The 16,742-nt window shown below is 39.3% G+C and overlaps 1 protein-coding gene across 1 annotated transcript; it reads left to right on the top strand.

The window, feature by feature from the left end:
• Positions 1 to 263: 263 nt before the first annotated feature.
• On the top strand, positions 264 to 1,264 carry LOC128473663 (gamma-soluble NSF attachment protein-like). Its single transcript, XM_053455914.1, has one exon. The coding sequence runs from the start codon at positions 264 to 266 to the stop codon at positions 1,218 to 1,220; it is 957 nt and encodes a 318-aa protein (XP_053311889.1). The 3' UTR covers positions 1,221 to 1,264.
• The last annotated feature ends 15,478 nt before the right edge of the window (positions 1,265 to 16,742 follow it).

Raw genomic sequence — 16,742 nt, 5'->3', positions numbered from 1 at the left:
TCAACATTGAAACTTTGCACCAAAAAGGAATCATTTTGTTTTCTGTGTATTCTGCGCGACTTTGGAAGCTAGAAATGAAACAGAACCGAAATATCCATTTATTTATGAAATCTTACTTTTTACCTTTTGGAGGTTTTTTTTTTAACAAAAATCCATTTCAGCAAGATTAAGCCGGGCTTTAAGTGACTTACTTAAAATTGAAATTGATGTTTTAGCTAACTGAAGACTATTTAAAATTATGAAGCGTGGCAGTTAACGCCGTGATGACTCCATTAAAAACTATTTCAGAGAAGATCAATGAAGCTCTGGAGCATCTCGCCAAAGCAGAAAAATGCTTGAAAACCAGTTTCATGAAGTGGAAACCTGATTATGACAGTGCTGCCTCAGAATACGCAAAAGCAGCGGTTGCTTTTAAGAATGCCAAGCAGTATGACCAGGCAAAAGAAGCTTATTTGAAGGAGGCGGAATCTTATGAGAACCACAAAGCTCTCTTCCATGCTGCTAAAGCTTATGAGCAAGCTGGGATGATGTTAAAGGAAATGCAGAAGCTTTCTGAAGCTGTCCAGCTGATCGAAAAAGCCAGTATGATGTATCTGGAGAATGGCACACCGGACACTGCAGCTATGGCTTTGGAACGAGCTGGAAAGCTTATAGAGCACGTGAACCTGGAAAAGGCTGTTCAACTGTATCAACAATCTGCATCCGTTTTTGAGAATGAAGAACGTCTTCGTCAAGCTGTAGAACTTCTAGGAAAGGCATCGAGACTACTTGTGAGAGCTCGTAGGTTAGATGAGGCAGTAGTATCCATCCAGAAGGAGAAGAATATGTACAAAGAAATAGAAAATTATCCAACTTGTTATAAGAAAACAATAGCACAAGTGTTGGTACATCTTCATAGGAATGACTTTGTGGCTGCTGAGAGGGCTGTCAGAGAAAGCTACAGCATCCCGGGTTTCAGCGGTAGTGATGACTCCATTGCCCTGGAGCAGCTTTTAGAAGGCTATGATCAACAAGACCAGGACCAGGTGTCTGACGTTTGTAACTCGCCACTCTTTAAATATATGGACAATGATTATGCTAAGCTTGCATTAAGTTTAGCAGTCCCAGGAGGTGGAACCAAAAAGAAGTCTCCTGTGGCAGCACAGGATGGGGTATCGGGACCAACTAAAAGTTCCCATATTGAGGAAGAGGATGATGAATATTCAGGAGGACTGTGCTAATTTATTATTGTCATCTTTAGCCACTATATATATATATGTGTATATGTATATATATATATATATATATATATATATATGTGTGTGTGTATATATATATATATATATAATATGTGTGTGTTTCCGGCAGGATGTTGACCATATATTGTGAACATGTATTTCTACGCAGATATGATCTGGGAATGGCTGCTTTGATATTTTATTATTATTTTTGTGTAATTGGGATAAACATACTTATTCCATATTCTACATTTTTGTCTGCGTTCCAATGATACTGTTATATAATGCAACACAGTGTATGGCTCACTCGTCACTGTTATGCCCCAAAGTAAAGCAAAAGTATTTAGAAAGTAATATATATATTAAAAAATGTAGCATGTAACTTAAATTACTCACTTAAAACTAAACATTTTCTCTCAAATGACTTGTTTTTCTGTGTAAAAATGTGTTTTTTTCCCTGTAAATTACTGGAAGTAATTGATTGTGAAACTTGCTATTAAATATTTAAATGTTAAAAAAAAAAAAAAAAAAAAAAAAAAAAAAAATAAAAACTATTTCAGCCAATCAAACATTTTCAGGGGGAGTCTTGTTTTTTTCGAGAGGCTCCAACCGTTCCTTGGCCTCCCCTTATAGACTTTTTACGTAAAAAGTGTGTGTGTGTGTGTGTGTGTAACAGAACATATACACGTCACAAATTGCATGCATTCTTTTTTCCTTTTGCTACATCATACAGCATAATATACAGAATTATGCTTTCATTATTTTGCTACATTGTAGCGGTTAACAGGTGACTCTGTGAAGCCACAATGTTGAACAAATATGATACAAAGGGTCTCAAAGCAACGCATAGCGCATTTTGCTCTTTTAAATCTAATATTATAGAATCATGGAACCTGCCGACAGATCGGCCCCATTCGGCCCCCGTCTACTCGCCCGTTTCTCCTGCTGTAAAGACTCAAACCTTAATCAGTCGTTGGTCTTGTCTTAGATTCAGGAGCCGTATGTCTATCCCATGCATGTTTAATACCCTCACCTTAATAACATCACTCATCCTAGGATAACTTTTCACTTCCAGCATTATAGATATTACCTATTGCTACTTAGACTCAGGTATCGTCTTCTCCCATGTGCTCCTTTTTGTATTTACATAAAACATTTTCCCCAGTATGTCCCAATATCTAACAAATCAAGTTAAAAAAAGAAAGGAACAGAAACAAAATTTTCTTAAAAGGCCTTTATAAATGTATCCCATACATGTGTTTGTACATACATGTAGATTGAACATGAGGTCTATGTAGGTGACTGTACACAACATATGCCAGGGTCGGCACGCTTAGATGGTGGAATTAAATGCCATAGTAATATGAGGAAAAACTCACATGGAGAAAATATATTTTATATTTATTTGAGGGACTTTGAGAGGTGAGATTGCACCTGTGACATGATCTTGACATGTTGGTAGTTACGCTGACAAGCTGCTCTACCACGCATGTATGGATATGTGGTTGGCCCTCCTGAGCCTGCTTTGCCAACGACTTGTCTCATTTGTGGTTGGAACTGAAATGATTTAGGCCCCGCCCACTTGATTCAGCCACGCCTATTATTGCATCATCTGCCTGTTTGTCTCGCTGGCTACACCATGGAGTCCAAGACCATCATCCTACACTGACCTCCACCAGAGGATTTTCATGTTATCTGTAAACTGAACTTCCAATTTAACGTGTCAATAAAATTCTGTTAACATTTAGTATAGTTCATGCTGTTTATTTAAAAATATTATTATTTCCCACAAATAACGTATGATATTTAGCAATTATCAGTTAATGTTCTAAGATAACGGGTCAGTTTAATTTGATCAAGGGCAATATCAACGTACTGAGAGCAACAGCTACATTTGGAACGTTGGAACCAATGGAATGTTCTATCAGGTCTATCACCATAGCAACCATAGGAATGGTCTAAGCAGAAGAACCAGGTCAATGGTTGCCATGGTGATAAGATCAACATTGAAACTTTGCACCAAAAAGGAATCATTTTGTTTTCCGTGTATTCTGCGCGACTTTTCAAGCCAGAAATCAAACGGAACCGAAATATCCATTTATGAAATATTACTTTTTACCTTTTGGGGTTTTTTTTATTAAACAAAAATCCATTTCTGTAAGATTAAGCCAGGCTTTAAGGGACTTGTCTCATTTGTGGTTGGAACTGAAATGATTTAGACCCCGCCCACTTGATGCAGCCACGCCCACTATTGCATCATCAGCCTCTGTGATGTCATCATAGGAGGTTATATAAAGCAGGTGAAACTCAGACACTTCTCATTGCTCAGCAGAGCAGGCGAGTGAGAAGATGTTAGATACTCTTCTGATAATCGTGGGGTGCCTCTGCACCTTCACGATGCTTTTATTACTTGTTGGATTAGGAAAACGTAGTGGAGGACGTAAGGCAAATGAAGCCGACCTCTACCTAGAGATTATGTTCGCAATCGAACGCACAAACCACACCATGTTCCAGATACAGACCATAACGGGTCAGTTTAATTTGATCAACGTACTGAGAGCAACTGCTACGTTTGGAACGTTGGAACCAATGGAATGTTCTATCAGTTCTATCACCATAGCAACCATAGGAATGGTCTAAGCAGAAGAACCAAGTCAATGGTTGCCACGGTGATAAGATCAACATTGAAACTTTGCACCAAAAAGGAATCATTTTGTTTTCTGTGTATTCTGCGCGACTTTGGAAGCTAGAAATGAAACAGAACCGAAATATCCATTTATTTATGAAATCTTACTTTTTACCTTTTGGAGGTTTTTTTTTTAACAAAAATCCATTTCAGCAAGATTAAGCCGGGCTTTAAGTGACTTACTTAAAATTGAAATTGATGTTTTAGCTAACTGAAGACTATTTAAAATTATGAAGCGTGGCAGTTAACGCCGTGATGACTCCATTAAAAACTATTTCAGCCAATCAAACATTTTCAGGGGGAGTCTTGTTTTTTTCGAGAGGCTCCAACCGTTCCTTGGCCTCCCCTTATAGACTTTTTACGTAAAAAGTGTGTGTGTGTGTGTGTAACAGAACATATACACGTCACAAATTGCATGCATTCTTTTTTCCTTTTGCTACATCATACAGCATAATATACAGAATTATGCTTTCATTATTTTGCTACATTGTAGCGGTTAACAGGTGACTCTGTGAAGCCACAATGTTGAACAAATATGATACAAAGGGTCTCAAAGCAACGCATAGCGCATTTTGCTCTTTTAAATCTAATATTATAGAATCATGGAACCTGCCGACAGATCGGCCCCATTCGGCCCCCGTCTACTCGCCCGTTTCTCCTGCTGTAAAGACTCAAACCTTAATCAGTCGTTGGTCTTGTCTTAGATTCAGGAGCCGTATGTCTATCCCATGCATGTTTAATACCCTCACCTTAATAACATCACTCATCCTAGGATAACTTTTCACTTCCAGCATTATAGATGTTACCTATTGCTACTTAGACTCAGGTATCGTCTTCTCCCATGTGCTCCTTTTTGTATTTACATAAAACATTTTCCCCAGTATGTCCCAATATCTAACAAATCAAGTTAAAAAAAGAAAGGAACAGAAACAAAATTTTCTTAAAAGGCCTTTATAAATGTATCCCATACATGTGTTTGTACATACATGTAGATTGAACATGAGGTCTATGTAGGTGACTGTACACAACATATGCCAGGGTCGGCACGCTTAGATGGTGGAATTAAATGCCATAGTAATATGAGGAAAAACTCACATGGAGAAAATATATTTTATATTTATTTGAGGGACTTTGAGAGGTGAGATTGCACCTGTGACATGATCTTGACATGTTGGTAGTTACGCTGACAAGCTGCTCTACCACGCATGTATGGATATGTGGTTGGCCCTCCTGAGCCTGCTTTGCCAACGACTTGTCTCATTTGTGGTTGGAACTGAAATGATTTAGGCCCCGCCCACTTGATTCAGCCACGCCTATTATTGCATCATCTGCCTGTTTGTCTCGCTGGCTACACCATGGAGTCCAAGACCATCATCCTACACTGACCTCCACCAGAGGATTTTCATGTTATCTGTAAACTGAACTTCCAATTTAACGTGTCAATAAAATTCTGTTAACATTTAGTATAGTTCATGCTGTTTATTTAAAAATATTATTATTTCCCACAAATAACGTATGATATTTAGCAATTATCAGTTAATGTTCTAAGATAACGGGTCAGTTTAATTTGATCAAGGGCAATATCAACGTACTGAGAGCAACAGCTACATTTGGAACGTTGGAACCAATGGAATGTTCTATCAGGTCTATCACCATAGCAACCATAGGAATGGTCTAAGCAGAAGAACCAGGTCAATGGTTGCCATGGTGATAAGATCAACATTGAAACTTTGCACCAAAAAGGAATCATTTTGTTTTCCGTGTATTCTGCGCGACTTTTCAAGCCAGAAATCAAACGGAACCGAAATATCCATTTATGAAATATTACTTTTTACCTTTTGGGGTTTTTTTTATTAAACAAAAATCCATTTCTGTAAGATTAAGCCAGGCTTTAAGGGACTTGTCTCATTTGTGGTTGGAACTGAAATGATTTAGACCCCGCCCACTTGATGCAGCCACGCCCACTATTGCATCATCAGCCTCTGTGATGTCATCATAGGAGGTTATATAAAGCAGGTGAAACTCAGTCACTTCTCATTGCTCAGCAGAGCAGGCGAGTGAGAAGATGTTAGATACTCTTCTGATAATCGTGGGGTGCCTCTGCACCTTCACGATGCTTTTATTACTTGTTGGAGTAGGAAAACGTAGTGGAGGACGTAAGGCAAATGAAGCCGACCTCTACCTAGAGATTATGTTCGCAATCGAACGCACAAACCACACCATGTTCCAGAGACAGACCATAACGGGTCAGTTTAATTTGATCAACGTACTGAGAGCAACTGCTACGTTTGGAACGTTGGAACCAATGGAATGTTCTATCAGTTCTATCACCATAGCAACCATAGGAATGGTCTAAGCAGAAGAACCAAGTCAATGGTTGCCACGGTGATAAGATCAACATTGAAACTTTGCACCAAAAAGGAATCATTTTGTTTTCTGTGTATTCTGCGCGACTTTGGAAGCTAGAAATGAAACAGAACCGAAATATCCATTTATTTATGAAATCTTACTTTTTACCTTTTGGAGGTTTTTTTTTTAACAAAAATCCATTTCAGCAAGATTAAGCCGGGCTTTAAGTGACTTACTTAAAATTGAAATTGATGTTTTAGCTAACTGAAGACTATTTAAAATTATGAAGCGTGGCAGTTAACGCCGTGATGACTCCATTAAAAACTATTTCAGCCAATCAAACATTTTCAGGGGGAGTCTTGTTTTTTTCGAGAGGCTCCAACCGTTCCTTGGCCTCCCCTTATAGACTTTTTACGTAAAAAGTGTGTGTGTGTGTGTGTGTAACAGAACATATACACGTCACAAATTGCATGCATTCTTTTTTCCTTTTGCTACATCATACAGCATAATATACAGAATTATGCTTTCATTATTTTGCTACATTGTAGCGGTTAACAGGTGACTCTGTGAAGCCACAATGTTGAACAAATATGATACAAAGGGTCTCAAAGCAACGCATAGCGCATTTTGCTCTTTTAAATCTAATATTATAGAATCATGGAACCTGCCGACAGATCGGCCCCATTCGGCCCCCGTCTACTCGCCCGTTTCTCCTGCTGTAAAGACTCAAACCTTAATCAGTCGTTGGTCTTGTCTTAGATTCAGGAGCCGTATGTCTATCCCATGCATGTTTAATACCCTCACCTTAATAACATCACTCATCCTAGGATAACTTTTCACTTCCAGCATTATAGATGTTACCTATTGCTACTTAGACTCAGGTATCGTCTTCTCCCATGTGCTCCTTTTTGTATTTACATAAAACATTTTCCCCAGTATGTCCGAATATCTAACAAATCAAGTTAAAAAAAGAAAGGAACAGAAACAAAATTTTCTTAAAAGGCCTTTATAAATGTATCCCATACATGTGTTTGTACATACATGTAGATTGAACATGAGGTCTATGTAGGTGACTGTACACAACATATGCCAGGGTCGGCACGCTTAGATGGTGGAATTAAATGCCATAGTAATATGAGGAAAAACTCAAATGGAGAAAATATATTTTATATTTATTTGAGGGACTTTGAGAGGTGAGATTGCACCTGTGACATGATCTTGACATGTTGGTAGTTACGCTGACAAGCTGCTCTACCACGCATGTATGGATATGTGGTTGGCCCTCCTGAGCCTGCTTTGCCAACGACTTGTCTCATTTGTGGTTGGAACTGAAATGATTTAGGCCCCGCCCACTTGATTCAGCCACGCCTATTATTGCATCATCTGCCTGTTTGTCTCGCTGGCTACACCATGGAGTCCAAGACCATCATCCTACACTGACCTCCACCAGAGGATTTTCATGTTATCTGTAAACTGAACTTCCAATTTAACGTGTCAATAAAATTCTGTTAACATTTAGTATAGTTCATGCTGTTTATTTAAAAATATTATTATTTCCCACAAATAACGTATGATATTTAGCAATTATCAGTTAATGTTCTAAGATAACGGGTCAGTTTAATTTGATCAAGGGCAATATCAACGTACTGAGAGCAACAGCTACATTTGGAACGTTGGAACCAATGGAATGTTCTATCAGTTCTATCACCATCTCAACCATAGGAATGGTCTAAGCAGAAGAACCAGGTCAATGGTTGCCACGGTGATAAGATCAACATTGAAACTTTGCACCAAAGTCTGTGTATTCTGCGCGACTTTGGAAGCTAGAAATGAAACAGAACCGAAATATCCATTTATTTATGAAATCTTACTTTTTACCTTTTGGAGGTTTTTTTTTAACAAAAATCCATTTCAGCAAGATTAAGCCGGGCTTTAAGTGACTTACTTAAAATTGAAATTGATGTTTTAGCTAACTGAAGACTATTTAAAATTATGAAGCGTGGCAGTTAACGCCGTGATGACTCCATTAAAAACTATTTCAGCCAATCAAACATTTTCAGGGGGAGTCTTGTTTTTTTCGAGAGGCTCCAACCGTTCCTTGGCCTCCCCTTATAGACTTTTTATTTAAAAAGTGTGTGTGTGTGTGTAACAGAACATATACACGTCACAAATTGCATGCATTCTTTTTTCCTTTTGCTACATCATACAGCATAATATACAGAATTATGCTTTCATTATTTTGCTACATTGTAGCGGTTAACAGGTGACTCTGTGAAGCCACAATGTTGAACAAATATGATACAAAGGGTCTCAAAGCAACGCATAGCGCATTTTGCTCTTTTAAATCTAATATTATAGAATCATGGAACCTGCCGACAGATCGGCCCCATTCGGCCCCCGTCTACTCGCCCGTTTCTCCTGCTGTAAAGACTCAAACCTTAATCAGTCGTTGGTCTTGTCTTAGATTCAGGAGCCGTATGTCTATCCCATGCATGTTTAATACCCTCACCTTAATAACATCACTCATCCTAGGATAACTTTTCACTTCCAGCATTATAGATATTACCTATTGCTACTTAGACTCAGGTATCGTCTTCTCCCATGTGCTCCTTTTTGTATTTACATAAAACATTTTCCCCAGTATGTCCCAATATCTAACAAATCAAGTTAAAAAAAGAAAGGAACAGAAACAAAATTTTCTTAAAAGGCCTTTATAAATGTATCCCATACATGTGTTTGTACATACATGTAGATTGAACATGAGGTCTATGTAGGTGACTGTACACAACATATGCCAGGGTCGGCACGCTTAGATGGTGGAATTAAATGCCATAGTAATATGAGGAAAAACTCACATGGAGAAAATATATTTTATATTTATTTGAGGGACTTTGAGAGGTGAGATTGCACCTGTGACATGATCTTGACATGTTGGTAGTTACGCTGACAAGCTGCTCTACCACGCATGTATGGATATGTGGTTGGCCCTCCTGAGCCTGCTTTGCCAACGACTTGTCTCATTTGTGGTTGGAACTGAAATGATTTAGGCCCCGCCCACTTGATTCAGCCACGCCTATTATTGCATCATCTGCCTGTTTGTCTCGCTGGCTACACCATGGAGTCCAAGACCATCATCCTACACTGACCTCCACCAGAGGATTTTCATGTTATCTGTAAACTGAACTTCCAATTTAACGTGTCAATAAAATTCTGTTAACATTTAGTATAGTTCATGCTGTTTATTTAAAAATATTATTATTTCCCACAAATAACGTATGATATTTAGCAATTATCAGTTAATGTTCTAAGATAACGGGTCAGTTTAATTTGATCAAGGGCAATATCAACGTACTGAGAGCAACAGCTACATTTGGAACGTTGGAACCAATGGAATGTTCTATCAGGTCTATCACCATAGCAACCATAGGAATGGTCTAAGCAGAAGAACCAGGTCAATGGTTGCCATGGTGATAAGATCAACATTGAAACTTTGCACCAAAAAGGAATCATTTTGTTTTCCGTGTATTCTGCGCGACTTTTCAAGCCAGAAATCAAACGGAACCGAAATATCCATTGATGAAATATTACTTTTTACCTTTTGGGTTTTTTTTTATTAAACAAAAATCCATTTCTGTAAGATTAAGCCAGGCTTTAAGGGACTTGTCTCATTTGTGGTTGGAACTGAAATGATTTAGACCCCACCCACTTGATGCAGCCACGCCCACTATTGCATCATCAGCCTCTGTGATGTCATCATAGGAGGTTATATAAAGCAGGTGAAACTCAGTCACTTCTCATTGCTCAGCAGAGCAGGCGAGTGAGAAGATGTTAGATACTCTTCTGATAATCGTGGGGTGCCTCTGCACCTTCACGATGCTTTTATTACTTGTTGGATTAGGAAAACGTAGTGGAGGACGTAAGGCAAATGAAGCCGACCTCTACCTAGAGATTATGTTCGCAATCGAACGCACAAACCACACCATGTTCCAGAGACAGACCATAACGGGTCAGTTTAATTTGATCAACGTACTGAGAGCAACTGCTACGTTTGGAACGTTGGAACCAATGGAATGTTCTATCAGTTCTATCACCATAGCAACCATAGGAATGGTCTAAGCAGAAGAACCAAGTCAATGGTTGCCACGGTGATAAGATCAACATTGAAACTTTGCACCAAAAAGGAATCATTTTGTTTTCTGTGTATTCTGCGCGACTTTGGAAGCTAGAAATGAAACAGAACCGAAATATCCATTTATTTATGAAATCTTACTTTTTACCTTTTGGAGGTTTTTTTTTTAACAAAAATCCATTTCAGCAAGATTAAGCCGGGCTTTAAGTGACTTACTTAAAATTGAAATTGATGTTTTAGCTAACTGAAGACTATTTAAAATTATGAAGCGTGGCAGTTAACGCCGTGATGACTCCATTAAAAACTATTTCAGCCAATCAAACATTTTCAGGGGGAGTCTTGTTTTTTTCGAGAGGCTCCAACCGTTCCTTGGCCTCCCCTTATAGACTTTTTACGTAAAAAGTGTGTGTGTGTGTGTGTGTAACAGAACATATACACGTCACAAATTGCATGCATTCTTTTTTCCTTTTGCTACATCATACAGCATAATATACAGAATTATGCTTTCATTATTTTGCTACATTGTAGCGGTTAACAGGTGACTCTGTGAAGCCACAATGTTGAACAAATATGATACAAAGGGTCTCAAAGCAACGCATAGCGCATTTTGCTCTTTTAAATCTAATATTATAGAATCATGGAACCTGCCGACAGATCGGCCCCATTCGGCCCCCGTCTACTCGCCCGTTTCTCCTGCTGTAAAGACTCAAACCTTAATCAGTCGTTGGTCTTGTCTTAGATTCAGGAGCCGTATGTCTATCCCATGCATGTTTAATACCCTCACCTTAATAACATCACTCATCCTAGGATAACTTTTCACTTCCAGCATTATAGATGTTACCTATTGCTACTTAGACTCAGGTATCGTCTTCTCCCATGTGCTCCTTTTTGTATTTACATAAAACATTTTCCCCAGTATGTCCCAATATCTAACAAATCAAGTTAAAAAAAGAAAGGAACAGAAACAAAATTTTCTTAAAAGGCCTTTATAAATGTATCCCATACATGTGTTTGTACATACATGTAGATTGAACATGAGGTCTATGTAGGTGACTGTACACAACATATGCCAGGGTCGGCACGCTTAGATGGTGGAATTAAATGCCATAGTAATATGAGGAAAAACTCAAATGGAGAAAATATATTTTATATTTATTTGAGGGACTTTGAGAGGTGAGATTGCACCTGTGACATGATCTTGACATGTTGGTAGTTACGCTGACAAGCTGCTCTACCACGCATGTATGGATATGTGGTTGGCCCTCCTGAGCCTGCTTTGCCAACGACTTGTCTCATTTGTGGTTGGAACTGAAATGATTTAGGCCCCGCCCACTTGATTCAGCCACGCCTATTATTGCATCATCTGCCTGTTTGTCTCGCTGGCTACACCATGGAGTCCAAGACCATCATCCTACACTGACCTCCACCAGAGGATTTTCATGTTATCTGTAAACTGAACTTCCAATTTAACGTGTCAATAAAATTCTGTTAACATTTAGTATAGTTCATGCTGTTTATTTAAAAATATTATTATTTCCCACAAATAACGTATGATATTTAGCAATTATCAGTTAATGTTCTAAGATAACGGGTCAGTTTAATTTGATCAAGGGCAATATCAACGTACTGAGAGCAACAGCTACATTTGGAACGTTGGAACCAATGGAATGTTCTATCAGTTCTATCACCATCTCAACCATAGGAATGGTCTAAGCAGAAGAACCAGGTCAATGGTTGCCACGGTGATAAGATCAACATTGAAACTTTGCACCAAAGTCTGTGTATTCTGCGCGACTTTGGAAGCTAGAAATGAAACAGAACCGAAATATCCATTTATTTATGAAATCTTACTTTTTACCTTTTGGAGGTTTTTTTTTTAACAAAAATCCATTTCAGCAAGATTAAGCCGGGCTTTAAGTGACTTACTTAAAATTGAAATTGATGTTTTAGCTAACTGAAGACTATTTAAAATTATGAAGCGTGGCAGTTAACGCCGTGATGACTCCATTAAAAACTATTTCAGCCAATCAAACATTTTCAGGGGGAGTCTTGTTTTTTTCGAGAGGCTCCAACCGTTCCTTGGCCTCCCCTTATAGACTTTTTACGTAAAAAGTGTGTGTGTGTGTGTGTGTAACAGAACATATACACGTCACAAATTGCATGCATTCTTTTTTCCTTTTGCTACATCATACAGCATAATATACAGAATTATGCTTTCATTATTTTGCTACATTGTAGCGGTTAACAGGTGACTCTGTGAAGCCACAATGTTGAACAAATATGATACAAAGGGTCTCAAAGCAACGCATAGCGCATTTTGCTCTTTTAAATCTAATATTATAGAATCATGGAACCTGCCGACAGATCGGCCCCATTCGGCCCCCGTCTACTCGCCCGTTTCTCCTGCTGTAAAGACTCAAACCTTAATCAGTCGTTGGTCTTGTCTTAGATTCAGGAGCCGTATGTCTATCCCATGCATGTTTAATACCCTCACCTTAATAACATCACTCATCCTAGGATAACTTTTCACTTCCAGCATGACCCTTGCACTGCCCATACCCAGGCGGTTCCCCATTTCTCAAACCCGAAATAAGAGACAGACACCAGCAGGATTGGATTTAGAAAAGGCCGAGACATTTATTTAACAAATGTCTCGACATAACTTTATTTAACATCTTATAAATTATTGTAAAAACACTTTAATAATAACTTCTGTATAAATACTATACAGTCTTCTGTACACCTGTGTACAAACAGCTGAGGGTTCCCAACCTAAACACAAAACAATGGCTTCACACTACCCCTTCCGCCGGATACCACAATCGCCCAAGCGACCGCGGGTCGGATAGGGGAGCTCCACCTTAACGCTTTGGTTAATCCTGTACAGGGAGGGCATTAACTCTAACCTCTAACCAAAACCATCAACTTGCCACTCCCATTATCATTCAAACTTCTCCAGGGAACTCCTCCGCCACAGCAAAGAAAACGGATCCTGCAAAAAGAAAGAGGGAAAGGGGGAAAGAAAAAACACACAAAGCCAAAACAAAAACACAAAGCAAAAGACAAAAAGAGGGAGGGCGGGCGGGAAACTGCTCCTGTGGTGTTCAGTAATTGCCCCTTGCACGTGTGCTTAGAGGGGCTTTATAGCCCTGTCCCCTTCCCCCTACAGTCACGTTCCTTGTGACTTCCCCCTCGTTCCCTGTGCATTCTCACCTCGTGCTAACCCTTGCTGAGTTAACCCTTTCCTGCCCTAATACCATGTGCACCGTCCTGTAGTGCTGGCAGGGTCATGTTCCCCTTACGCCTATGACTCCAGGGTTTCTTGACCCTTGCACTGCCCATACCCAGGCGGTTCCCCATTTCTCAAACCCGAAATAAGAGACAGACACCAGCAGGATTGGATTTAGAAAAGGCCGAGACATTTATTTAACAAATGTCTCGACATAACTTTATTTAACATCTTATAAATTATTGTAAAAACACTTTAATAATAACTTCTGTATAAATACTATACAGTCTTCTGTACACCTGTGTACAAACAGCTGAGGGTTCCCAACCTAAACACAAAACAATGGCTTCACACTACCCCTTCCGCCGGATACCACAATCGCCCAAGCGACCGCGGGTCGGATAGGGGAGCTCCACCTTAACGCTTTGGTTAATCCTGTACAGGGAGGGCATTAACTCTAACCTCTAACCAAAACCATCAACTTGCCACTCCCATTATCATTCAAACTTCTCCAGGGAACTCCTCCGCCACAGCAAAGAAAACGGATCCTGCAAAAAGAAAGAGGGAAAGGGGGAAAGAAAAAACACACAAAGCCAAAACAAAAACACAAAGCAAAAGACAAAAAGAGGGAGGGCGGGCGGGAAACTGCTCCTGTGGTGTTCAGTAATTGCCCCTTGCACGTGTGCTTAGAGGGGCTTTATAGCCCTGTCCCCTTCCCCCTACAGTCACGTTCCTTGTGACTTCCCCCTCGTTCCCTGTGCATTCTCACCTCGTGCTAACCCTTGCTGAGTTAACCCTTTCCTGCCCTAATACCATGTGCACCGTCCTGTAGTGCTGGCAGGGTCATGTTCCCCTTACGCCTATGACTCCAGGGTTTCTTTATAGATATTACCTATTGCTACTTAGACTCAGGTATCGTCTTCTCCCATGTGCTCCTTTTTGTATTTACATAAAACATTTTCCCCAGTATGTCCCAATATCTAACAAATCAAGTTAAAAAAAGAAAGGAACAGAAACAAAATTTTCTTAAAAGGCCTTTATAAATGTATCCCATACATGTGTTTGTACATACATGTAGATTGAACATGAGGTCTATGTAGGTGACTGTACACAACATATGCCAGGGTCGGCACGCTTAGATGGTGGAATTAAATGCCATAGTAATATGAGGAAAAACTCACATGGAGAAAATATATTTTATATTTATTTGAGGGACTTTGAGAGGTGAGATTGCACCTGTGACATGATCTTGACATGTTGGTAGTTACGCTGACAAGCTGCTCTACCACGCATGTATGGATATGTGGTTGGCCCTCCTGAGCCTGCTTTGCCAACGACTTGTCTCATTTGTGGTTGGAACTGAAATGATTTAGGCCCCGCCCACTTGATTCAGCCACGCCTATTATTGCATCATCTGCCTGTTTGTCTCGCTGGCTACACCATGGAGTCCAAGACCATCATCCTACACTGACCTCCACCAGAGGATTTTCATGTTATCTGTAAACTGAACTTCCAATTTAACGTGTCAATAAAATTCTGTTAACATTTAGTATAGTTCATGCTGTTTATTTAAAAATATTATTATTTCCCACAAATAACGTATGATATTTAGCAATTATCAGTTAATGTTCTAAGATAACGGGTCAGTTTAACTTGATCAAGGGCAATATCAACGTACTGAGAGCAACAGCTACATTTGGAACGTTGGAACCAATGGAATGTTCTATCAGGTCTATCACCATAGCAACCATAGGAATGGTCTAAGCAGAAGAACCAGGTCAATGGTTGCCATGGTGATAAGATCAACATTGAAACTTTGCACCAAAAAGGAATCATTTTGTTTTCCGTGTATTCTGCGCGACTTTTCAAGCCAGAAATCAAACGGAACCGAAATATCCATTTATGAAATATTACTTTTTACCTTTTGGGTTTTTTTTTATTAAACAAAAATCCATTTCTGTAAGATTAAGCCAGGCTTTAAGGGACTTGTCTCATTTGTGGTTGGAACTGAAATGATTTAGACCCCGCCCACTTGATGCAGCCACGCCCACTATTGCATCATCAGCCTCTGTGATGTCATCATAGGAGGTTATATAAAGCAGGTGAAACTCAGTCACTTCTCATTGCTCAGCAGAGCAGGCGAGTGAGAAGATGTTAGATACTCTTCTGATAATCGTGGGGTGCCTCTGCACCTTCACGATGCTTTTATTACTTGTTGGATTAGGAAAACGTAGTGGAGGACGTAAGGCAAATGAAGCCGACCTCTACCTAGAGATTATGTTCGCAATCGAACGCACAAACCACACCATGTTCCAGATACAGACCATAACGGGTCAGTTTAATTTGATCAACGTACTGAGAGCAACTGCTACGTTTGGAACGTTGGAACCAATGGAATGTTCTATCAGTTCTATCACCATAGCAACCATAGGAATGGTCTAAGCAGAAGAACCAAGTCAATGGTTGCCACGGTGATAAGATCAACATTGAAACTTTGCACCAAAAAGGAATCATTTTGTTTTCTGTGTATTCTGCGCGACTTTGGAAGCTAGAAATGAAACAGAACCGAAATATCCATTTATTTATGAAATCTTACTTTTTACCTTTTGGAGGTTTTTTTTTTAACAAAAATCCATTTCAGCAAGATTAAGCCGGGCTTTAAGTGACTTACTTAAAATTGAAATTGATGTTTTAGCTAACTGAAGACTATTTAAAATTATGAAGCGTGGCAGTTAACGCCGTGATGACTCCATTAAAAACTATTTCAGCCAATCAAACATTTTCAGGGGGAGTCTTGTTTTTTTCGAGAGGCTCCAACCGTTCCTTGGCCTCCCCTTATAGACTTTTTACGTAAAAAGTGTGTGTGTGTGTGTGTGTGTGTAACAGAACATATACACGTCACAAATTGCATGCATTCTTTTTTCCTTTTGCTACATCATACAGCATAATATACAGAATTATGCTTTCATTATTTTGCTACATTGTAGCGGTTAACAGGTGACTCTGTGAAGCCACAATGTTGAACAAATATGATACAAAGGGTCTCAAAGCAACGCATAGCGCATTTTGCTCTTTTAAATCTAATATTATAGAATCATGGAACCTGCCGACAGATCGGCCCCATTCGGCCCC

The sequence above is a fragment of the Spea bombifrons genome, chromosome 2 (genome assembly GCF_027358695.1).
Source record: "Spea bombifrons isolate aSpeBom1 chromosome 2, aSpeBom1.2.pri, whole genome shotgun sequence".
NCBI classification, from domain to species: domain Eukaryota; kingdom Metazoa; phylum Chordata; class Amphibia; order Anura; family Pelobatidae; genus Spea; species Spea bombifrons.
The sequence above is the reverse complement of the archived record's forward strand: the minus strand, read 5'-3'. Positions and strand labels throughout refer to the sequence as shown.

What these genes read in the sequence shown, in the direction of transcription:
- LOC128473663 (XM_053455914.1), top strand. Translation starts at nt 264, where the DNA reads ATGACTCCATTAAAAACTATTTCAGAGAAGATCAATGAAGCTCTGGAG.